This window comes from Centruroides vittatus, unplaced genomic scaffold (assembly GCF_030686945.1).
Source record: "Centruroides vittatus isolate TY-2023 unplaced genomic scaffold, ASM3068694v2 contig_341, whole genome shotgun sequence".
Taxonomy (NCBI): Eukaryota; Metazoa; Arthropoda; class Arachnida; order Scorpiones; family Buthidae; genus Centruroides; species Centruroides vittatus.
In genome coordinates this window covers 2,092,608-2,119,920 of record NW_027122166.1, presented here as the reverse complement: position 1 = coordinate 2,119,920, position 27,313 = coordinate 2,092,608, and the positions used below count along the sequence as shown (strand labels likewise).

At 29.6% G+C, this 27,313-nt stretch overlaps 1 protein-coding gene across 5 annotated transcripts in view; it reads left to right on the top strand.

The window, feature by feature from the left end:
* Positions 1-27,313, top strand: part of unc-13 — a 347,436-nt gene that overhangs the window by 311,670 nt on the left and 8,453 nt on the right. For all 5 annotated transcript variants that reach the window (XM_067268874.1, XM_067268872.1, XM_067268873.1 and 2 more), the window contains 8 exons: positions 7,284-7,380; positions 8,326-8,469; positions 14,330-14,407; positions 16,916-16,993; positions 18,549-18,637; positions 18,722-18,938; positions 19,020-19,088; positions 24,613-24,711. In XM_067268874.1, the coding sequence (XP_067124975.1) occupies positions 7,284-7,380; positions 8,326-8,469; positions 14,330-14,407; positions 16,916-16,993; positions 18,549-18,637; positions 18,722-18,938; positions 19,020-19,088; positions 24,613-24,711 (871 nt within the window). The remainder of the gene's footprint in view (positions 1-7,283; positions 7,381-8,325; positions 8,470-14,329; positions 14,408-16,915; positions 16,994-18,548; positions 18,638-18,721; positions 18,939-19,019; positions 19,089-24,612; positions 24,712-27,313) is intronic.

Genomic DNA, 27,313 nt, shown 5'->3' with positions numbered 1-27,313 from the left:
TACAGAAATATGAATAACTTATCACCATTTATGATTGTTGACTAAAACATATATATATTTACAAAAATTTATAAAATTCAAGATTTGAAAAAATCAAAAAAGTCATAAATTCATTTGAGAACCCTGATGGGGCCTAACTGCATCTTTAGAACTAAGACCAAAGATATCGCCACAGGCAGCGCTACACCCGTTATCGGGAACTTTTGTACTTACAGTACATTACACATTTCCATTTAGCAAATGCTTATTACAACTTCTTCATCTGAGAATTGATAATTACTTGCAGGTGTTTGGAAGTTCTTTCTAAATGCTTTTATACGTAAATAATTTTACAGAAATACGAATAACATATCACCGTTTATGATTGCTGACTACAATATATATATGTTTACAAAAATTTATAAAATTCAAGACTTGAAAAAATCAAAAAACTTTTTTGTATAAACATTCGATCAATCTGTTATGTTACGTAGACAGGTATATTTTCTCAAAAAAATCATGCAGCTTTCTAAACTGACGTAGCGATACAATATAGCTTATAGTTTACAACGCAACTAGTTTGGGGGGGCGGTTGAAGTTGTAAAAGTAGGTCAACACACATTTGTGCATGGATGGTGTATATATGATTTTGTTTATGTTATTTATACTATTATAATAACAGAGCACTATAATAAGCGATTATTACCTTATTATATGAACGACTATACATGTATTATTTTTTTATGTATTACGGAAGTACCACAATAAACCGGAATCACTTTGTTTTTTAGAAAAACTTGTGGCTGGATGATTCTGAAAAAACGTTTATAAACGTAAAATAGTATGAATATACATATAAATTTAATAAACTCGGGTAAAAATAAATGAGAGTAATGATTTATGATTGTTTGCATATGTTTATAGCTGACAAAGTCTCTCTGAGAAGGCATGGCTTTTTGCTTGAAAATTCCCACCCCACAAACCCGAATCGAAGCTTATTTGTCGAAGGATAGTCAATTAGCTATAATCTACCTAATACAGCTCAACAAGCATGTGAACGACGGTTTGTTTTATCCAATAAACAAAAGAAGGTTGTTCTATAGATATAACATAGGAAGGAGGAGTTTTGTACAAACTGTAATCAAGTCTGTAGCAATCTAAGTTTCTCATTTGCTTTCTTGTATGTGTCTTTTGACTGTCTCAACCAATAAATGTTTTGTCACCACCTCCGGACCATAAATATTTCGCGAAATACCGTCCTCTCCCATTGTAAAGCAATTAGAGATGAGGAGGCAGATTATTGGCTGATAAAATCGATAGTCAACTTCTTTTACACTGTAGTTGGTTACTTTCTGTCTATGTGGAAATTAGATCAACGAATCAGCCACCAGTGAAAACAGTGGAGCTCAAATTTCCACTAAGTGCCATCCCTCTCAGGCTAGTCTTTGAAATATCTAAACAATCGCTATAAAATTGCTTGTTTCTATCGTTTTTAGCTCTAATTAGCTAATTTATTGTTCTTAGAGAGTATTTAGGTGAGTAAACATTATTTTAGAACTGTGAAGTTATAAATTATTTGGGAAAGTGAACATTTTTTCTTGCTATTACATAATATGAGAAAATATGTAAACAATCGCATGCAAATTTGCATAGTATAGTCGATTATTTAAAAATCGTCGAAATATTATAAAAATAATGCTTCTTATACATTATCGCTAAGAAAACTTGTGTTGACTTCGACGCTCTGATGACTCATCCACTCCCCTCCTAGGAGAGTAATTATAGAAGTAGTGTGAAAAATGACAATAACTTCTCACTTGCTGAAGCTAGAAAGCTGTGGTTTTCAAAGAACACGTGCGTGAGTAATGAATTTACGATATTATAGCGATTTTCTATAAATAAATACAGTTTTTTTTTTTGAAACTTTAAAATTTTATTATTATAATTTTAAATTCGTGATAAACAAAATACAAAACTACAGTAAACTGTAATATGATTTTGCTAGAAAAGAAAAAAAGACTGAATGTAGCGCGAATTTGAAACGAGATAGCACATTTGAAACAATACTTGCACCCGTAAAAGTGCTTTTCCTGCAAAACATTGTATTTTTGATAAAAGAACACAGAGTTTTTATAAAAACTCTGTATATGAATATTTTTCACTAGCTTATTACCAGAGAAAGGTTTTTTTCTGTCCTACATTGCTTGAGCCGCACTACCCCCTGGAGTTTGTCATGAAGAGAGAAATAGTATATTGTAAACAATGATATTTTACACCATGAGGCTATACAAGGGCGCAGTTCGTTTATTACAAAAGAGAACATATTACTTTACATTATAAATGTAAAGTAATATCTAAATAATAAAATAAATAAATAAAATCTATTGATTTATTTTTATTTTATGATTTTTTCGAAAATGAAACATGTAAATATTATTGTAAATTTGTATATATGGATAAAATTACATCAAATGTGTTTAGATGAAAATAAAGTATAAAAATACTAACTGCAAGAAAATATTCAACAATCTGTACAGAACAATCGATATAGGAAGATAAGAAAAAATTAGGCTAGACAAGCGTGTTATTTTGATTTCCTCCATAATTGCTGGCAGGTGTTCCAAAGAACTTTTATTATAAAAGCTTTATTATGTGTATTTTTACACAAATACAAACAATTTCTTATATCACAATAATATTTATTCTATAAATATTCGTTTCTAGCTTTATATGCTGACATACAAGCTTTACAGAAAAATCTCACAAAAAATCAGAATAATTTATAATACACGATTTTACGAAATGATTTTCTAAAAAATTTTAGTTTAAAACTTTATTTATTTTATTATGTATTATTTAGAAACTTGTTATTTTTCTTATAAAACAAAACTGGCAAGAAGACACTTGACACAGGCTTCTTGCTAGCTTCACATATAGATACACAGCTGGATGACCTTGAGAACAGCTGATTGTAAACTTTCGCGGGATGTTCCCAAGATTGCCTGAAGGGGAGTAGGTTTTTCTACACGAGTCTGAACGAGTTACTGTAACTACTCGAATGTATTTCGTGATTTTTTAATAGTTTTTAGACTAGTTTCTTCTTATTACTTATATTATATGCTAAGTATAACCTCACATTATGTTTTTTTGTGTTTTACAGGAAAAACACCCAAAAATATTAAAAAAATTAATAATACACCAATTTATGAAATACATTTCTAAAAAAGTTTAGCAAAAAACTTTATTTCCTTTATTACATATTATTCAGAGACGAATTATCTTTCACAGAAAAAAAAATTGAAACGGATCACGTGACGCGCGCCGCTATTTTGTGTACATAGCTAAATGTCCTTGAGAACAGCTGTTTGTGAAAGCTAGCGGGATTTTCCCAAGTAAGCTTCAGGGGAAGATAGGTTTCTACACAGATGTGCATCAGTTACCGTATGCACATAAATACATCACGAGAATATCGGTGATTTGTGATGTTTCTATAGGAGGGGACCAAAAAATTGGTCAATAACAAAATCTTCTATTCGATGTATAATTTCAAACTTTGCTGATGTCATAGAAAACATCCAATAGAATACAAAATAAGCTTTTTCCGTAATATATCAGGCATAGGACGTTTACAAACGATTATTTAATACTTGCCCGAGATATCTCGAGTTATGGACCGCGCAGTTGCACGCGCAGCCCGAGATATCTCGGGTTATGGATTAATGGTTCACCTTTTAGTTTAGCTTGCAACGCAGCCACCTTAACCTCGTCCCCCATTGGGCTAACTTAGCCACATTATCAATGGTTCTAAATAGTTGATTTATATTTACCGTGTCGTTAGGCAAATTTGAGAAAGTGGGGATCATCCCTAAGAATCCAGTAACCACGAGTGGGGGGTTCTCACTGTGGCTTCCTGCCACCAAACTCATACTGGGAGTACCTTTGTCCTCCATATAACTTACAACGATAGCTGATAATCAGTACAGCTATACAGAGAATTGGATCAACGAGGAGGGAATCCTGTCGCGGACGCCAATGTAAGGTGTGAAGCGCGATAGGAATACACAGACACGTGAATTCAATTAAAACAAATTTAATTTCGCGATTAATAATATATACAAATAAGTTCTTTGTGGATTCCCTCAGTCCAACTTCTCTTGTTGTCCGATTGTAACAATAAAACCCGCGCGATTCTTAACTAACTTAAACCTAAAAGGATAGAAAAGTATAAAAGTAGGAAGTGAGAAGAATTGATAGGATAGTGGGGTACCCTTGTTCTCGCTGAACTCCGATTCCGGCTGGTGGTTTATTCTGCGTATCTCTGGGTTCGTCAACGTTGTAAAAATACCTTTTAGGATAATTTCTTGTCAGTGTCTTTGACTCTACGGTCCGGATCCTCACCTCACGGCTCTCTATTCGGCCCTCGTAGAATTCCGTCTCACGAGCTCGCCGTTCTCGTCCGTGCTTCCTCGTGTCCGGCCGGAGAAAAAGTGACTCTTCGATGACCCAGATTTTACTCGTCCTCCACTCGAACTCTTTGTTCCACACGACCCCCTGGTGGGTGGGGAGTGGGAAGCCCGCGTTCCCAGAAGCCAGAACAATGGACAAAGGAAATTAGAAAGAAGGGTTAAGAAGGAGAGAAAATTATTAAAACTAATTAAATCTAAAATTCATATGTACAAAAATATGGCGTACAGCCACAACCGAGTACAATTAACAATTTAAGCCTAATACTAAGCCTAATACTAAATATTAAAATTATGACTAAATATATTTACAAGGTTTACATGGATGGAACATACGCTGATCGGTTGGTGACAATCCTCCAACGAGTGTAGAACCTTATTCTCGGCCACGTGGTGACGGAAGTTGTGAATAGGAAATAAAATTCCACCAAATAAGAAAATAACTATATATCAGTATTAATCGTCTCTAAAAGATTATGTCTCATAACAGTCATGAGTCCACACAATGTTCTTGTCTCGATGACAATGGATTCCTTTTTTCTGTTAACTCACCACTCAGAACCTTGCTATTCAGAATTCCCCCCTCCTTACCTCCTTGTTCCTCCTCGTAGTATCCGTTGAAGTTCTCCTCGTGAAGACCAATCCAAAAAAAGAAAAGATAGCTCTAGCATGGTGCTCCCACAATTCATAGTCCGTGCCAATAAAAAGACACGTGAGCTATACATAACAAACATAGTCCAATCACGGCGAAATGATTAACGGTAAAACCCGGCACGTGACAACCAGAAATAAGTATAATAATACAAGTATGCGACTATAGGGTAAATCCTGATACGGAGTTTACCGAAAAAAAAAAAAAAATATTAGTGTCATAACACTACAAAATAAAATGCTGCAACTATGCTACCCTATTTTCATATCACTTGCCTTTTTCCTCCATGTACAGTAACATCTGAAACTTATTAACTTGTGAGGACATAGTGTGTAAAATATGTGAAAATAAATGTGAAGAAATAAAAGTTTTAAATTAAAAAATTACCAGGACGAATTCACATTTAGAAAAAATATATTTCTTGCTAGACTATACATACAAATGAGTCCAAATCCTTCTGTCCTTTCACATGCTTGTAGAGGCAATAACAAATGTATGGCAGAACCAACCTTTTAAACATTTTTACATTTGATGGCAGACACATAGCCTACAATAAAAGGTCAGTTCTGCCGTAGATTTGTTATTGCCTCTACAAACATGTGAAAGGACAGAAGAATTTGGACTCATTTGTATGTATAGTCTAGCAAGAAATATATTTTTTCTAAATAAAAGTTTATTTAACAATGTAAAGGAGCTAAATCTACAAAGGCTTCTTTTCACTAAACAGGAAATGATGTCACAATTTTTAATCTCTTGTTTGCTTTAAACATGAAGAATAATAGTAATTATAATGCTAATAGTATGATAAAATAATAAAGTTACACATAAAAAACTAAACTAAACTAAAACTACAACTCCAAAGGTTCAAACCTACATCATCTAGTTCCAGTACCTAGTGTCTTATTCGCTTGGCTATTGCAGCTCTGAGACTTGAAACTTCTAAAAACTTATAAGCCGAACACTAAATTTTCAGAAGCCCAATTTTTGGAAACGCTTGAGAAGTGGGACTTATTATTTGGACAAGGCGCTGTTAATGTTTAAAGCTACACATTCACCAAGTTTCATTTGAATCAGCAACTCGAATGTCTGGCTCTCCCTTTGCTAGCAATAGGAATTATTTCTGAATAATTTTTTCACTTTTAAACCACTAAAAAGTGGTTTAAAAGTTTTTTGGATGAATAAACCAAAATGTTTGTCCTTCAAATCCAATGTTCACTTGAGTTCAAGAATTACTGAGAATTAAATCATCTCATTAATTCTTGAACTTGGATGAATATCGGATTTGGTTTCAAAGGACATTTCATTTTATTCATTTGAAAAATCCCTTTTAATGAATAATTCTGAATAACATATTTGATCACAATGTTTAAACAGTATTTCACAGGTTCTGTTGTGTCAAAATTTTTGTTTTAGTCTACTGAAAAAAGTCTCCAATCTGGAAATGCTGGGTGGCATTGCACAAAACTGCTTTTGGTTCTCGATGCCAGTTTCTACTTTTCTGTCAGTTCTAACCATTTGATGTCATGAAATCACTGGATGTGTGGTACATGGAACTCCCATTGTACAGAAGCTCAACATTTTGCTGTTTTTCCTGAAGTGTGATTTGTGATTCAATTTCACACTGAATGTCACAATAAATAATTGCTCATTAATGTTAGTTTTTGTTGGAATCAACCAGGGGCAGAATCAAATACTTTTTTAATTCTTTCTGCCCTTTGGGCACTAAGAGCATCTTTTAATAAATTCATCATGGGTTCAACTAAGTCCATAATGGGGTGGCTGGATAATGAAGGAATGAGCCTGGCATATCCAGGATGGCTCACCCCAGAAAATTCTTGGGTTTTTTGATTCATCTGGATTCATTTCCAAGTCTGTGACATAACTCTGTGATATTTATCTAGTATAGTTAAAGATAAAAAAAGAAAACTACTAAAACTTCTGCAAAATGGAAACCTGTCAAAATACAAAAAGTAATTCAGTACAATGCAATTCTTGGTTACACAAATTTTACTGTATTTTCCTATTTGTTGATGGATTTCTAACAAACGTCAAATAATTATTATTATTATTATAAAGAAATCAATACATATCATTTGTGTGTGTCATGTAATTATTTTAATATTTTATTATAACACTTAATATATTAAATATAAAATTTAGATTAATATTGCTTTTATTTAATTTTTCAGTTGGTTCGAACCATTTGTTATGCAGTGGTTGAATGAAAATGATGATGTTTCTTTAGAATACCTCAATAGTGCCTTCCTCCGTGATAAGAAGGATGGCGTAAGTATTTTATTTAATTTTTTTTTTTAAGTTTTTGTATAGAAATACAAAGTGGAATTAGTTTTAATTTTATGGGAAGTGATTTTGTTTTCTAATAAAATTTATTAGAAATGAACATTATTTATATTCTAATAATAATGAGCAAAGAAAATTTATTAATTATTACAATTAATTTCAATATTGCTAAGTTAAGAATATTTTAAAAAATACACAACAATTTCTATTTAAAAATAATAAAAATTTAATGGAAGATCTACAGATTTTCAAAATATAAAGTGATTTCAATAATATAACTTATATAATATGAAAATTGAATTATTATGTTTATTAACTCTTATGATGACAAACTTATTACACTAAAGTAATTTTAAATTTTAATATTTTTGTTATCTAAAGAGCTTTATAATGATAATTTTAATTAATAAAAATAAAACTAGAGTGAAAAATTCTATTAAAATAAGTAGAAAAACCAATAAAAATGAACAATGTCTTTATGACGTCATTCTTTTCTCACCATTGGAACAACAATAAAGTCATATGCTTCTGTAGTAGTTAAATACAGAAGCATATGACTTTATAAACTTTGCTATCGTTCTTGCTGTACAAGAAGGGTGATTAATGTGAATACATCACATTTTAGTCGTTTTTTTCCTATTTATTTTATAAACGATAATTTTATTTTCAAAAAAAAAAAATATATATGAACAAAACAGCCAGTTTATAAATGCTAATAAAATGTCTTATACAATATATTCCTTTTGGGGAAATAAGATTGTAAATACAAAGTATTTTTGAAGATTATTAAATTTTGAAATTGTTTATATGCATTAAAATATTACTAAGTGTTTCTAAAAATAGAAAATAATAATTGACATTAGATTTAATAAACACTATTTATAAGAGAATATGATTGATACGTATAAAACTTGTTTCAAACCTTTATAGTTCCAGCAAAGCTCAGAACATGCACTCTTCTCCAATTCTGTAGTGGATGTTTTTACACAGCTGACTCAGTGTTTTGATGTAATTAGCAAACTAGAATGTCCTGATCCTGAAATAGTGAAAAGATATATGAAAAGATTTGCCAAGGTATATATATTATATAGTATAATAATGATTGATATTTTTAAAATAATGACTATTTGAATTTTGATTAGTTAATTTATTTGTGTATTATGCTGTATGCAATACATATTATATATAAGTATACATACGCAACTTGTTTAATTATGATTGCTTAAACGGCTTTATTTGAATATTTTTGATGCAAATTATACAGATATTTTATTTAATCGCTGATCAAAAGTTATGAAAATATTTTTAAAATTTCCATGTATTGATTATGTAATAACTAAGTTTTTGAAAATTGAGAAATTTTTCAAAACCACTAATCACATAATAACTTCAAATTTTGGAAAATTTGAAATTATTATGTGATTAGTAGTTTTGGATTAGTGGTAATTTATTATGTGATTAGTGCTTTATTGTTGAAATACTAACAAATAATTCATATAAAATTCAATTACCTATGTTATGAGGGTAATCCAAAAAGTAAGGTCTCCTATTTTTAGAAATACAAAGAAAAGTTTATTTTCAATAATGTTTACATCATTTTAAAGCTTGAACATTTATCTATTTTTTTACATAATCGTCATTTCAGTTGATTCGTTTTTGTAGACGCTGTGGCTGTTTTTGTATGCCTGTGTCACACCAGCCCACCACCATGTCGCAGGACCCATCTTGCACACACCTTCCACTATTGCAAGTTTTCCATTAAAATCCTATGAATGGTGCTTCAGGGAACTCCAGGAACCAAAATGCAGAGATCATCCAGAGTGATCATGCGTGAAGCAAACCATGCGTGAAGATCAACGGATTTTCACCATGGTTTGCTCAACCTTTGTGACTGTCATCAGAAACTGATGGTCTTCCACTTCTTTCTTCATTGTGAATTTCAATATGACCAGCTGCAAACTCCCTACACTACTTGCAGACGCTTTTGACATCCATGCACAACTTGCCATACACTTCTGTCAAATGGCGAATTTCTATCAGTTTAACACAACATGGCGGTGAGCTGGTATGACATGGGCAAACAAAAATTGCCACAGCACCTACAAAAATGCATTGACCAAAATAGTTATTATGTAGAAAAATAAATAAATATTCAAGCTTTAAAATGTTGTAAACATTATTGAAAATAAACGTTTTTTTGTATTTCTAAAAAATAGGAGACCTTACTTTTGGGATTACCCTCGTATTTAGGTATACTGTTATTTATAATGTAAAATATTGCAATATATTACTAATTTTGTAGAAAAACTAAATCATTATAAAAGATTATATATACATAACTAATATTTTTATAGTTTCATCTATTCTTTATAACTGTTTTTTGTAAAATCTAGCAGTAAATTTTGGATAAACTGTTATAGGAATAGATTGAACAACTATAGAAATACACTAAAAATAATTTAACTGTATCACTATCATTATAAACAATACTAAAGATATTAAATAGTTTTCATATATAGTACAGAACTCTTGCTAATCCAGCACCATGGTTACCTGGCTTATCCCCAGCCTATGCACTTTGCTTCTATGAAAAAGTTAGTGATGTCAGCATATCATATATTATTTTCTCACATGCTCCAAAAAGAATTGGTAGCAAAGGGTGATAGATTGTGCCATTCATTAGCTTTAGACCAGTACACTTTCAGTAATCCAGTACTTCCACTAACATAGCACCCCTCAAGGAATTGCCAGACTATGAAGAGTCTAGTGTATATTTATTTTATACTGCATGCCTTATATCAGGGGTGTCAAACTCAAACTACTTAAGTGCCAATTTTTTGTCTGGAGCATGACAGTGGCCCAGATGTTTTTAGCTTTTGTAGCCAAAAATTTTCTAAAAAGTAGCCCAAAAGTAGCCAACTCAAAAAACACTTTTTTTAATAATTTGAGATGTGACAATAAATTAAAAAAAAAAAACACCATTTGTACTTTTCCAGCAATAACTTTAATCACAGAACAAACATTTTTGGCCAGTTTACAGACCTGAAGCAAGTCTGTAAACTGATCCAAAAATAAGGATTGCAAAACTCAAAGTGCAAGAATAAACTGTAATTACTAATATTTTGAAAACACTCATTTTATATGCAAAATAGTGTGAATTATGTAATAATTGATCTTGCGAAGACGGACTTTAATTTGAAATTTAAAAGATGAAATAGAGAAAACATAATGTAAACAAAAAATTAAACATAAAAATAAATCAAATAAAATAAATAACTCTAAGTAATATGAATAAATAAAAATACAGTAGAGCATCGTTTATCTGAAAGCCGGTCAACCAAAAGCTTTCCAGTTGGACTGTGTCATGCTGAATCGAACGTTTTTGATACTAGATTAACTTCTAAAGTATAATTATTTTTGTTTTTATATTTTTCAATATATTTATTTTGTTTGTACAAAACAAAGAAATAATTTTTAATGATACAATAGCCTCGATTATTGTTATAAAAATTTTGGTTAGGTTTAAAATCGACGAAAATTCAACACAAAACGACATGCAATGGAGAAAACTTTCAACAATGGATAGGTTAATATATTTTTTCGTACATAATCGGTTATCCGAAAAATCAGTTATCCAAACAACCCCAGTCCCGAATTGATTTGGATAAATGACGCTCTACTGTAAAAACAATAACAATAATAATAATAATTATTGAGTTCAAACGATTTTGTTTATTAAGTGTTATTTGTTTAAGTACAAAATATCACATTTTCTTAGGTATCAAGATAATAAAATATAAACAAATAACATTATTGATTTCATGTCACGGGCCATATCTTTGACATACCTGCCTTATATCAAGAAAATATTTTTGATGTTTTATTTATATTTTGAAATCATCACATTCCAATCAGTTGGCTTTCTTTCATTTTAATTTACTTTTTGCCATTTAGTTTCTTATAAAAAAAACATATACAACTGATCTGTTAAATATAATTAATAAATAAAAATGCATAATTTGTAATACACCAAACTCATGAATATCCATACATTGTCAAAATATTAGAATTACTGTAAAATGACAAAGTATCATAAGCAATAGTCAGCTTTTTGATAGAAAACATGAAAAAATCACACATGTACATTATAAACAGCAGATTTGAAGAAAATATCCTACTACTACTAATTTGGAAATTATAAGAATTATACATATAAATGTAAGATTTAAATTTCAGCTTATGAAACTTGAGACTCACACTTGCATCATGTTATAATGGAGTTGAGCTGTATAAATGCTGCAGTTCATTTAAACCCTCGGATAGTTTTTTTTAATAGTTTAGAGGACTATTTTGGATTATTCACATTTTCTGGTTTTTCATTCACACATTAGCACAGATAATCAGGAGTTAGGTGTATAAAGATATTTACAGGAAATCTTTGTTAATTCGAACTTGGGTAGTTTGAAATCCTGTTAGTTCATAACTGAACTTTTGTCCCAGCTGGGAATATAGAGATGTACTGTACATATTAAGGAATTCAATTAGTTGTAACCACAACAATAGACCAAGTCCAAGTTATAACACATATGACAGTTTGGACAGAATTTTTTCTGTCCAAACTGTCATATGTGTACAACTGTCCAAACTGTCATATGTGTTAACTCATTTGTTTAGATCGAAATGCCTTCATGATGTAAGGGAACAATAGACCAAGAACAACTCTAATCTGGTCAATATGGCTTTGCTTTTACACTAACACATTTTTGGGTGTCATCTTACCCATAGACTACCTTATTTTTCCCTCTTATCTCAAAATATGGTTGGGTATTGGGATTGCAACATTGGGCTACAAATAGCAGATTGAGATATTTTTAGGGCTCTAGGCTAGATAATTTGAAACTCTAATCTGATAAATTTTGAAGTCACAATTATTTCATATCTTGAATTTTGAACTAATGAGGATTTCCTGTAATAGTTCCACAGTTTTTAAATCTAGATTTTATTTATTGAAAGTTATATAATTAATTTTTTTTTTTACTCAAAATCAAACACAAGCTGGAAAAAAGAGGTATTACTTGGTCTATTGTTGTGGTTATAACTTGTAATAGCTATTCTATATGAATTGCATGTCAAATCATTTAAATAGGAAAAAGGCAGTTGCCATGGGATAAATTTATTGGCAATTTGAAAACCAATGCAATATACTATCAATAGAAATGAAAACTTTTATTTGAATAAAAAAAAACTACTAACTTTCTGAATTTTTGTTTTAATCTAGATAGATAATACACTATACTTTTTTAATTCAGAGGAGTAAATTTAATTAGGAATTATTTACAATTAGAATTATATTGTTGGATTTTAACTCTACATGAAATTTAACTTTGAATTCTGAAATATATAAAATATTAATTTACTTATGTATGTATAGTTGTACAGACTTTCTAAATGAGTGGAATAAATATGTCTTTGATAAATTTCTAAATATATATTTTATTAATATTATTCACATAATGATGCCAAGTTTTCAGATGTTTCAGTTAATCTGAATGAAAATATTTATTATTACTGTTTACATGTTCAGTGTAGATAAAGCATATCTACATATATATATACAGGGTGATTCAGAACTCATGGGACAAACTTTAAGAAGTGGTAGAGCACACGACAAAAAATATTTTTTGTATAGGAAAATATGGGTGTAAGTGACACATGAAAGAAAACATAAATTGTTTACTTATAGCATTGTTGACAAGTGCATCTTTATAGCAATGTTTACAATAATTGCTCAAAATTGTGTCAAACTTCTTATGGGGACATCTGAAGGCTCTTGTTTACGAGAATTTAGTTGACTCTGTTGAGGATGTCGTCACTTGAATATCCATTGCAGCTGCACGTATGAGAGAAATACCTGGCATCTTTGAAACTGTATGCCAATTACTCCATCAAGCTGCCAAGCAATACATGCTTGGCAGCTTGATGGAGGATGTACTGTTGGTGGATGCAATTTTGAGCAATTATTGTAAACATTGTTGTAAAGATGCAATTGTCAACGATGCTATGAGTAAACAATTTATGTTTCCTTTCATGTGTTATTTCTTGCATTTGTGCCTCAATGTGTCATTTGCACCCTTATTTTCCTATACAAAAAATAGTTTTTGTCATGTGCTCGACCACTTCTTAAAGTTTGTCCATGAGTTCTGAATCACTATATATAGATATTTATTTATTTGTTTGTTTATTTAAATTGAAAATTTATTTTAAGGCTTTGTTAAAATCTTTTTCCTTAGTTTTCTATGTGCCAAAATTTTTAATGTATTTGATTAATATTTATATGTTAAACTAATTAACTAACAAATTCTTTTGACCTGACAATAGAATTTGTTAAGGAGTGCTCTTGTTCACTAGACTAAGTTTGAATTCCATTTTAGAAAAACTACACAACAAATGAGACTGGAAAGTAATACTAATAAAAACTTCATTGAACTTATTCAAAAGTTTTATTTTTTATTAGAAATACATTAACATTTCAAAACGCATTCCATTTAACGTAGACCCGAGGAAGATCTTGTATAGATCAAAAACATTTGTCTTTAAACATTTGATTAACATTAAACAGTACTGGAAACAAAAAAAGGCTCTAAATTGAATGAAGTTTTTATTAAAATTCCATTTTGCCATGAATATTTGTATATCAGATTTTAATGATTATTATTTTATTGCAAGTCAATGCAGCCACAGTGATATATAGCATTTTTTCGTGTAATTTAAATATATAAAAATAGAATAATACAAAAAAGAAATAATTTTTTGATTTCAATTGAATCTGAGCTATCAATAAATTAAGTGACAAATAATATAAATAATTTTAGAAAATAATTTAATAAAAAGTAATCTTATCTTTATATGTTTAAAAAAATTATTATTTTTCTAGACGATAGTGAAAGTTCTGACTGCATATGCTGATATTGTTAAGAGAGAATTTCAAAATTATGTCAGTCAAGAGAAAACGGTAAGATACATTTGTTAAAATAATATATTTAATATATGATTATTGTTATTATTTCGGATAATTTCAAATTAAAATGCTTTAATGTATTTCTATGCCATACTCTAAATCATGGTCTTTCTGACCTCACTGACCACTAAATTCACAATTTTGAATTCCGTGGACCACTATCATGAATTTTTTTAAACGATACAAAATCTGTAGAATAATGATCATAAAAGTTCAATTTTACTATATTAATATGAAACTCGTTTGTTTAATTACCAATTAATGCAAGCCTAAAGTTTGTTACTGCTTGACAATTGCACTCTCATTGTTTATTGTTCATTATTTATTGATAATAGTCATTTTGTATTTGGTTTTATATTCAAATAAAAAACCCTTCAATAAGTGAAAAAAGCAACTAAACATTTTGCATTTCTTTGTAATACTTTGCATAACCTTCTGTTGATCAATGCCCAAATTTCTCCGCGGACCATCAATAATGGTCCATGGACCACCAGCTGCCAACCACTGGTCTAAATTATGTACATAGATGTATTACATAACAAACTTTCTGACATTAAGCATTCGGTTTTGATGGATTAATGCATTACTGTATTATAGTTTATAATACATTCAATGAGAGAATAAAAATTCAGTCATTTTGTATGATTGGTTGGTCACTTTAGTAAACAGAAACACATGACATGATAATTGTTGTATGTTTGTCTTATTAGTAGCTTAAATTTATTACTTTTTAAAATAAAAATAACAAAATAAGTTTATTTATTTATCAAAATTTATAATTATAAAGAGTTTTTAACACTATTTTAAGATTTCTTGTCATTAATTTTATACTGTGTCTCTCAACAAAACATGTGGCTAATATTTTTAATATTTTGGCCTTTATTATATTATATTTTTATTGACATAATCAACTCTTTTGGTTTATTTCATCAAATGCAGCAAATGAGAATTAAACTTCAGCAAAATATTTTATTATTATTCAGAATATGCAATTGTTTTATTGAATTGATGACCCTTTGTTTTAGTTTTGAAAAGAATTGTTATAGTAGTCCTTAAAAGGATTTTTTAAATTATGCACAGCCAAATTGGGGTATTTCAGAAATTTGTTTTTCTAAGATGATTTTCATTACTGCTGGTATCTGAATTTCCAGAAATGTTGTTGGTAATTGTTTGATGTATTCTTCAATTAAGTGGTTTGATTCTCAATATAATTGTTCAATATTCAAAATAATATGCTTAACTACTTTTTCTAATTACATGCTGTAACATTATTGATGGCAGATGATGATAGTTCATCTATATCAGAAGTTTAAAAGATGCATTTTTTTTCTTTAACTGATTTTTTTTGCTTGTGCCCAAATTAATTTAATTTGATTTAAATCAGAATGGTAGTGAGGTAAATGTAAAACATTTATCTATGTGCAATAATTTCTGATTTTTTTATGTAAAATTTCCTGTTATCTATTTTATTATATTTTAAATTAAGCTTTTTGTTAAAATATGATGCAATGAAGTTCTATTTTCCATAAACAAAATGTTTTCACATAAATTTTCTTTAACAGAAGAAAGTATTGGTCTTTCTTAAATTTTTCCAAAATTATAGACAAGTAACTGATAAGTCAAAATCATCCAAATCTATAACAGAAGCACTCCATGAGTCCATGGTCATTTCTTTCCAAGTGTAGAAAATGTCAGTGATGAAGTAGGCTTGTCAATTTTTACAGCCAGGGCAATGGTGACATTCTCTCCTTCAGTGGAAATCTTTCTGATTATTGATACAGATACATCAGTAGCTTTTGATGTTACATTAAGAATATCAAAACATGATCAGTTTTGACAATTAAAATAATTATACATCTTAAATGTGATAATCCTGGTTTGACTGTGTAATGTTTTGTCTTGCTTAGCTACAACATTATTATTGTGCTGCTATTTGAAAAAATACTAGATCTATAAATTCCCACTGTCATCCATCTGTCTGTCTTTTTAGTTATCATTTCCCAAACTAAGGCATGATATCATACTATCTTTTTAATTTATACTGTTAAAATCTGTTTTATTTTAATTTTAATAACATTTGTATAACATTCAAAATATTATTAAACAACTTTCAAGTAAAAAGAGAATAATAAAGTAAATGTTCAGGTTTCATTTTCTAAATATTTTTTAGACATTTGATAGAGAATTACAGTATCCTATTGGATAACTTGGACTTTGCAATCCATTAGCTCCTTAACATCTAATGCATTTTTTCCTTTGTTAACCAGACTATAAATGCTTTTGGACATTTATTCGTCCATCATTAATGTCAAAATAGTGATATTATGAATATGAAGTGTGATCCTGATTATATAATAAATTTTTATTATAATTTTAAATAAAATATTTATTAAGAAATAATAATAAACTTAACAGAAGTCATTGATATATAAATCCTAAATAAGAATTAGTTTTAAAAAATTATATTTTCATTAATATTTGGCTAAATTTTATTTATTATAGGCTTGTATATTAATGAATAATATCCAGCAGTTAAGAGTACAACTAGAGAAAATGTTTGAATCAATGGGAGGTGAAAAGGTTAGTTCAGTTTATAAATTGTCATACAAGTTCCACAGAGTTCTAAGTACACTTTTAATCAAAAATGAGAATTATTTTTACCATCTTAGGTAAAAATAATTCTATATTTTTCAGTATTAAAGGAATTTCTATTGACTGACAAATTGTACTAAAGGACTAATTTCATGTAGTTCTAAGTGATACTAATGGGTTGTATTAAAAGTTACAAGATTCTGAGTACTGTTTTCACATGAATAGATGAATACCAGGATAAAGAATACATGAAAGCATTGTTAAATAAATATCATAAAGCACAATGTTAATGGACCAAATAATGTTTTTCTTTTGGGACGATTATTATATAGATATCTTTTGCTCTCAGTTATACCTACTGATTTTTGTTCACTATTATACTTTGTTAATTTCTGTTTTATTTAATTAAATAATAAAAACTTTAAAAAGCTTAATTCATATATTATTTGTTAAAGGACAGTATTACAGTGTTGCATGGTTCTAAGTACAGTACATACATAGTACCTTACAAATCACCCTATAACTTTTTCAGTTCTAAAATATAGGAAGGTTGTTTACTATAAATCTTTCCAGAATAGAATGTCCACTTACAAACTGTCAAAATATAAATCACACAAATCTTTATATTAAACAAAACAATAAAAATTGCTCTCTCATAAAATTTTACAAATTTTACAGTATATGGGACCCTGTGGAACTCACACAATGAAATATTGTTGTTCTGAACTTAAAGCTCAATTTACATGAAGTAAACTCAAGAAGATACAAAAGTAACTGCCAAAGCTTGTGAGCATGCACATTTGAAAAGATCTTATACGTATTTAGTGAGAAGTCTCTTAAAAATAAATAAATTTCCAAGAAAACTGATCTTTGAAATATTTTAATTTTAATTTTATATGCTCTACTACATAAAAAAAGTATTTAATATAATTGAAGCATAGTGATGCTTTATATCCTATTTTCAACAAATTTTCAATACCTTTAAAATAATTTATTAATTACTTGATGAGTATTTGTAAGTATCCCTCTCCTAATTCTCTTTTGTATGTTTATATTTGCAGATTTTCACATTTTCTCAATTAACAGTAAACTTATTGATTGAACTATTTGATACAAATTTAACATCCATTGTGCAACTACCATATTTTAAAATTCACATATCGTTATGAGTCATATTGTATATGTCACATAATGATTTAAGCTAATTAGTCTGCCATACATTTGCAGCTGTAAAAATTTATTTTTTCTGATTCTCCACAACATGATCATGCATATATGGACATGTGTCACAAAGTGGAAATGTGATCATTTAAATAATGCGTGTCATGAGTGACAGTTTAGCACAACTGATGTCAGCTGCTCACACTTCATCTAAATTGGGCTTAATATTTATATTGAATACAAGATAGTCCCTCAACAATTATGATTTCATATAACAAATATAGATTTCATATATTTTTGATAAACAAAAATTTAATATTTTCGTTCATTAATAATTATAAAGCATTTATATTGTTTCTAATGTTATGTATAATTGTTATAGTTGGAATCTGATGCTGCTACAATATTGAAAGAATTGCAACAGTCCTTAAACACTGTACTTGATGACTTAAGTGTTGTTTTTGCTCAAAGGTAATGTAAACTTATGCTATTTGTATTATTGTATTATTCTGTATTATTATATCATTAATATTGCAATATATTTGCAATTTTTAGCCTGGAAGGTACTATAAAACAAAGTATGCAGGAATTAAGTGCATTACTTGCAGCCGTGAAAGGCACTGGCCAAGTATCCATGAATCAGCAGTCTCAGCGCAACGAAGTCATTGCAGAAGCTGATCATATTTTGCATCCATTGATGGATATTTTAGATGGAAAACTGTCCATGTTTGCCCACGAATGTGAACGTACAGTTCTGAAACGTTTGTTGAAAGTATGTTATAATTTTTATTTTTATAACTTTAAATTAATACTGGAATTTTGTTTACATAATATTATAAACAATTAACTGCAGGAATTGTGGAAGATAGTAATTCACACTATGGAAAAAACGGTTGTGTTGCCTCCAATTTCAGAAAAGAATGTAAGTATATTTGACAGTTACTGTTATAACAAAACATTAAAAATATATAACTAGCTAGATTTTAGTTATGTAAAAGTTGTATAGCTACAATTTTTTACATATTAAAAGACCATAACAACATTAAAATTATTCTAATTTTGCCATTTCTAAAGCTGCTATAAAATGCAGAATATTTTTTCTTAAATATTTTTATATTATTTATTATTCACATAATTTCATTATAGTATTATTATTTTTTTTAATATTATCATTGGAAAGCAAATTCCAAAATCATCAAAAAATTTTTCAAACTTTTATTTATTTATGTGATATTTTTGCAAAATAATGAGCTTCAAGTATTTTGATGAGGAAAAAAATTACTCTTATTTTTCTTTTATATTATATTTTTATGAAAGTAAATGATATTCAAAATAGACTTACAGTTACTGAAATCACCAAAATTTTCAAAAGTTTTTCATTTCAAAAATGTAAATACTGTTTTTCACAATCAAAATTATTTTGTCTAATGTACGTAAGCTGTTTTTTTTTCAAGCTTCAATGGTCCATAAAAAAAAAGACAAGTGTAAATAACAAAATGAATTTATTACCAAAACTTAGATACAAATATGGTTACTTTTTGATATAATCACCGTGAAGATTGAGACATTTGTGGACGAGCTTTTCCATCCACTTGTCATAGAATGTTCCCACCAACAACTTGAGATGGGCCCTTACATTGTTTTGAAAATCATCATTAGTCTCGAACCTCTGCCCTCCTAGCCACTTTTTCTGTTCAGAAAAGAGGTGGAAGTCGCTCAACACTAAATTGGAGCTATACGCTGGGTGTTTAAAGGTGGTGAAGACTTCCACCTTTAGACTTCCACCCAGCTTAAAAACTTTATAATGTGTGAAGACTTCCACTTTTTTTCTGAACTGAAAACGTGGTTAGCAGGGCAGAGTTTTGAGACTAATGAACTAATGATGATCTTAAAAACAATGTTGTTAAGGCCATCTCAATTCATTGGCAACAACATTCTATGAGAAGAGAATGGAAACGATATGACATAGATATGACGTCCACAGATATGACAAATTCCTCAATCTTCACAGTGATTGTCAAAAAGTAACCATGTTTGTACTTAACTTTTGGTAATAAATTCATTTTGTTATATACACTTGTCTTTGTTTTATGGACCATCAGAGCTTGAAAAAAAAACAGCCCTCATATATACTTGAAAAAAAATATTTTATTTTATTTCAAAATAACATTAGAAGAATATTTTGTTTTAATTTTACCAACTTCGTACCAAAAATAATACAAAATTGAACTGAATTTGTGTGTGAAATGTTTTCAGTTGGCTTTTAATGGTTTTTCAGGACATTATTATAAACAAAACATAATAAATATGCACATTCACTTACCTTTTTTAAAAAAAATTATTTAGCTTCAGTCAACTTCTTCCAATAATTATTCATTAAGAAACCTATTCATATATTTAGACATATATCACAATCAAATCTTTCAGGGAGGATTTACTCTCTTTTTGTATATCATTTATCTTTTTTCAAAAACAGAATTAACTTCTATCCTGAATGGATTTTTAGTTGATAGATATAATCAGCCATATTTTTTAAATAATTTATTCATATTATATTCATTTATGTGTAAATTGATCAGAATTTGGTAATGCACAGAAATTGTGTAAAAATATGGCTAAACATGTCTTCAAAAGTTCCTAAGAAAGCATTTGATACTAAGCTGTCAAATTTAATGCCAAAAGGCAGTCTTTTAATTCATTTTATTAAACCTATCTATCAATTGAAGATCTATTAAGGAATGAAGTCAGTGCTGGTTTTGAAAAAAGGAAAATATTGATGAATCAACAAACACCTGATACTGAGAAATGTTTATTAAACAAACATTAACGTTTTCGACCCAATATGATAGACCATCTTCAGATGCAACTGAAATTCGAACATATTTTAACTTAACATTTAAACGGCAGAACATTTGAACACTTTTACATTTAAATTCAAAACAAAATACTAGCTAAATTAACAAATAAATAATAAAACAAAATATACTAAAAGAACTAATACAATAATGATGTAAATAATATAAAATAAAATAAATACACAAAAAATACTTCTAAGTATAAAGGCAGGTGCAGGCTAAGAATTTTTGTGTTTTAGTTTTTCTTTTATGTAGAATTTCCATGCGGAAGCTAGTCACTCCACATCCCTGGCTTTAATACAACCATCCTTTAATTTACTTTAATAGATTTTGATTTTTTCTTTGTGCATTGATAATGTTGAGGAATGCATAGCCCTGAGGATAGTCGCTTCATTCCATTTAATCACAGAGTCCTCTGCTTGTGCCATAGAGGATAATACTGTGTTGCAGTGCCCTTTATTAATGTCATATTTGTGCTCCTTAAGTCTGATAGCTAAATTCCTTATGACCCCAATATAGTCTTTCTTAATTCCTAATTCCTGATTTTCAAATGGAATTTCGTATACGCCTGTTTTTTCTTTTTTTTCAATCATGTCTTTATCATTTCTTAAAATACTGTATAAATTAGGTGCTCTTTTGAGTGTCTAATTTATACAGATATAAAGGAGGCAATATAATAAGAACCCAAGCAAATCAGTTTAAAATTTCCAAGTTCACTTATAATTGAAACATCAAGAACATCATGAAACAAGTATCAGACAAAAAACACTCAAAAATAGTTTTCAAAAGGGTACCTAATTTTACAGTATTTTAAGAAATGATAAAGACATGATTGAAAAAGAAGAAAAAACAGGCGTATACGAAATTCCATTTGAAAATCAGGAATTAGGAATTAAGAAAGACTATAAACGTTGTGAAAAGTTCACTGAGTTCAGCGTTATATGCACATTTGCTTGTCGCAAGTACTTTCGACGAACCTTACTGTCGTCGTCTTCAGGCGAGTGCATAAATTTGCCGAATAACTTTAAAAAGAACAAATCCGATGCAGAATAGAACACATAAAGCTTTACCAAAGCCGTTACGAATGTAACGCAAAAATTCAAAAACATTCGAAAGCCGATCGAGCATCTGGTTCTGTGACTAGTGAGGCCGCGCATGCGCAGACCCGCGCTCACGCTAATCGTATATTAGATAACGCTAAAACGCGCTTAAATGCTTGAATAACATGACCCAAATATTGGGCAGATCAAGAGTGGGAGTGTTGCATGCTTCTAGCGTGGTGGTAAGTAGGGATTCCCAGATGAAAACTATTTTTCTATCATTGCAGCACTTGAGCATATGCGTTTGCGACCATAGCGGATTGTAACCCTGTTCGAGAGCCTTTTTTGCCAGCTCTGTGGTGTGCCTACCCCTCATTACATTGTCTTGGTGCTCAGCAAGGTGGCTGGCAAGCATTCTGGTGGTGGCCCCGATATATCGTGTGCTTACTCCTGTTGCTAGATTTTCCAGTGGGACAGCATAGACCCCTGACTTCTCGAGCGTGGAGAGCTTAGTTATGCTCAAGTGCTGCAATGATAGAAAAATAGTTTTCATCTGGGAATCCCTACTTACCACCACGCTAGAAGCATGCAACACTCCCACTCTTGATCTGCCCAATATTTGGGTCATGTTATTTAAGCGTTTAAGCGCGTTTTAGCGTGAGCGCGGGTCTGCGCATGCACGGCCTCACTAGTTGCGGAGCCAGATGCTCGATCGGCTTTCGAATGTTTTTGAATTTTTGCTTTACATTCGTAACGGCTTTGGTAAAGCTTTATGCGTTCTATTCTGCATCGGATTTGTTCTTTTTAAAGTTTTTCGGCAAATTTATGCACTCGCCTGAAGACGACGACAGTAAGGTTCGTCGAAGTACTTGCGACAAGCAAATGTGGATATAACGCTGAACTCAGTGAACTTTTCGCAACGTTTATACGGTGTTTGGCGTGAATATTGTCGTACCAACATTTAAGAAAGACTATATTGGGGTCATAAGGAATTTAGCTATCAGACTTAAGGAGCACAAATATGACATTAATAAAGGGCACTGCAACACAGTATTATCCTCTATGGCACAAGCAGAGGACTCTGTGATTAAATGGAATGAAGCGACTATCCTCAGGGCTATGCATTCCTCAACATTATCAATGCACAAAGAAAAAATCAAAATCTATTAAAGTAAATTAAAGGATGGTTGTATTAATGCCAGGGATGTGGATTGACTAGCTTCCGCATGGAAATTCTACATAAAAGAAAAGCTAAAACACAACAATTCTTAGCCTGCACCTGCCTTTATACTTAGAAGTATTTTTTGTGCATTTATTTTATTTTATATTATTTACATCATTATTGTATTAGTTCATTTAGTATATTTTGTTTTATTTTATTATAAAGATAAAGAAGTTATATCAACTAATGACAATTTTTATATATTAAAATACAATAAATAAGCACATTCATTTTTTATATATATACACATTTACATATAACCAATTATATATTATTTTTCAAAATTAAAACAAATGAAGTGGAAGAGTTTTCTAAAAGCATTTTAAAAAAATAAATCTTATAAGATATGTATCAATATTAATATGATTCTGCAATTTTTGAAAGTACAGTAGAGCGTCGTTTATCCAAATCAATTGGGGACTGAGGTTGTTCAGATAACTGATTTTTTTGGATAACCAATTATGTACAAAAAAATATATTAACCTATCTGATGTTGAAATTTTTCTTTGTTGCGTGTCGCTTCGTGTTGAATTTTCGTCAATTTTAAGCCTAACGAAAATTTTTATAATAATAATCGAGGTTATTGTATCGTTAAAAATTATTTCTTTGTTTTGTACAAACAAAATAAATATATTGAAAAATATAAAAACAAAAAAAAAATATACTTTAGAAGTTAATCTAGTATCAAAAACATTTGATTCAGCACGACACAGTCTGACTGGAAAGCTTTCAGTTAACTGACGTTTCAGTTAACTGGCTTTTGGATAAACGACGCTCTACTGTATTTAAATTTTCCAGTAAAGAAAGAAGCATTTTAGAATTTTAGGAAGATTAATATTAATGTCTTGTGTAATGCATTTCCTAATGTTTAATATTCAAGTAGTGTTTTTATTTTGCAATTTTTAAAATACATTTTTTTTTTAAATTTCAAAAATAGATAAGTTGGCAATTAGAAAGTTTTAAGTGTTGTAGAAAATAGTTAGGATTTTCTCTCTTTTTTTTCATGACAATATTTTTTCTTCAACATTCATTATTCATATTTTATTAAACATAATTTTTTTCTCAATGATTTTTGGAACTGGAATTATTTCATTGATTTTAAAATTAAAAATGAATTGTAAATATTCAATTTAGAAAATTTTTATAACTTAGCAAACTGTAGTAAAAATTCTGATAAGTGCTTGTTTGTATGGTTGTATATCAAAAAATTAAGGGAAATGTTTGTCAGCATTTATCAGTTAATAATACAAAAGACTTTCACATATTGTTATATTATCAATTTTGATTATATTAATTCTATTAAAATATATTTTTGTTATATTTTTATAGGTTATCCTTCCTAATTTGCCAAATGCAAAAATTGAAGATGTGGGTCGCCTCTTCCGTAACCATGTAACAGCAAACAAATTACCAGCTCTTGGAGTGATGGTAAGTCAATAAATGAAATGGAAATTGATTCACAAATTCAATATGTTAAATACATATAGTATTTTTTTCCTTTATATAAAATTTGATGTGATGCAAATTATCAGATTAAAAGTAAGCATATTTTAATATTTTTGAGATCAAAAGCTTATGTAGATGGTTTTGTACTTGAACACACAAAGCAGTGATTCTCAACCACTGTGGCGCGGCACTTTAGTGTGCTGCGAGATTTTTGAAGTGTGCCGCCACTGCAAATATCCATACATAAGCGATGTCAGACAAGTAGTTTAATCGGTTCTACTTTCCTAGGGTGCGTTTGGAAATTGTAACCAGTGTTACCAGTAACTGCCAGTAGTTACCAAGACGTTTAGAAAATGTGACCTAAATAACTAACTGTGTTTAAAAATCACTGTTATGAGGTCACTGGTTGTCCTGCGGTACTTACCGAAGTAACCATGTGTGCCACCAAATTTTTAAATTATTAAAAGTGTATCATGACGAAAAAAAGGTTGAGAATCACTGACATAAAGTATACTAATTTTTTAGTCTGATGATGATAAATGAAAAACTATTATTACTAACACAAAACTGTAACATTATTAAACATTATTCTTCTCTTAAATATTGTCTTCATTGCAAAATTAAAATTTTCTCATGGAATAAAGTGTACATGAATAAAGTATACATGACATATCATGAAGCAGTTATATTATAAAATATACATGGTATTCCAAAAGTCTGGAAGCATGTAATCTAATGTTTCTATCTAATGTTTCTTACTAATTTTTATATGATTTTCTTTCTGATTAACATTTTCAACTTTCTGATTAACATTTTTGGTCTTGAATGCATGATTTTAAAAATATTTTTTGAATGACTTGAAAATGCCTTTGAGGTCAACTTTATGGTCATCATTGGATTTGCCATGCATTACAACATATACTCCCATTGTTCATTTTCCTGCCATCATCCAAAGAGACATTACATTACACGTATTCAGAGTTTTGGGACACACTGTATAATAGGCAATCATAATTAAAGTAAACCTATTTGATGATGTCTAGAGAGATATTTAGCAGTTTAAATCTGGTATGGTGACTTCTCAGGATATGCAGAAGACATTTAAAAAAAAAAAAAATTAGTACAAAAACTCATCCCTAAGGCACCTTTAGTGCTGCAAGCAACAAACATTTTATTTATTTTAATAAATAAAATATAAATATGACTTATCTGTGTAAAAACACAGGTAAACACCTTGCTTTAGTCCTTTTTTGCTTTTCACCATCAGCAATCCTTAAAATTCACAAAGTTACAGAGATGACCTTCCTTTTTAGGCTACTGCCTCTGCAAAAAAATGTAAAAATATAAAAACAGGTAGAGCATCTTCTGGTATTCTTTGCCACTATCATTTTATTTATACAAGACATTTGGCTATACAGAGACCTTAGCATTAAAGGGGATACTATTCAATGTGGTCCTTGATCTGATTCTCAATTACAGTTGACTGTTGAACAGCTGATTGTAATTGATTCTCTGTAGAGATGTGCAATAGTTAACTACTAATGTAATTAAACTACATAGTTAACTACTCAGTACGGTAACTACTAATTACAGTTACTATCTTAATTTGGTAATTGAAACTATTAACTCACTATAATGTTGCCTTGGAGAAATCTGTTGTATTAAGTAGAGCAAACATGTCTTGATTTTTATGAAGATCAATTTAACTTTTGTTAATGTCAGCAAGTTTCATTGAACACTTTTACTCATTTTCGAGTAATTGTATCATTTACAGTTTTTATATTGCTAGTTGATGAAAGTCAAACTCAAAGAAAAACAACCAATTGAGCTTCACAACATGCACATGCACATGTGTAACATGTGTAAGAAAATACATGGTTTGTTATTGGACTGTAATTTGAAAAAATTGTAGACTTATAAATTCCCACTATCACTGTCTGTTTGTTCTTCCTTAATCTTTAGAATGGAATTAGATAGATGAAAGCCAAGACAAGCTATGGAAAGTTTAGGGACAGAAGGTCCTGATTAACTATATATATGAACTTCTAGTGCAAACTGAAAGTCATGTAACTTCAATTCAAAATTTTCCCCTGTGAGGTGTTAGATAGATGAATGGCATCACTCTATTCTTAAAGGAAAAGTGTGATGTATAGGGGCAAGCCACTACTAATTTGAGGTGGAGAGATGTATTTTAAATTAAATACATTAAAAATATAATTGAAAATTGCAGCCCAGTATTGTGACAATGTCACAATAATTAATTCCTCATGCAAATATATTTTTATTTTGTTTTGTACTTTTATCGAGTTATTACTGTACTTCTTAAATTAAAATGATTGGCAGGAATTTGGAAAACAATGATGTTAGTTTGAGTATATTATATGATTGCTGGGCTTGAAAAAAGCATTTTTAGAATACATCACTGCCCTTGTTAGTAGTGCTGCGGTGCATGTTTTCCTTTTCGAAAAAACTGTAACGACTAGATGACGCAAACTGTCAGATGAAAAATTTGTATTTTTGAGACAGTTAAAAAGTAATAAGGATGAAATAAAAACAAACAAAAAATTAGACTAGATTAAAATAA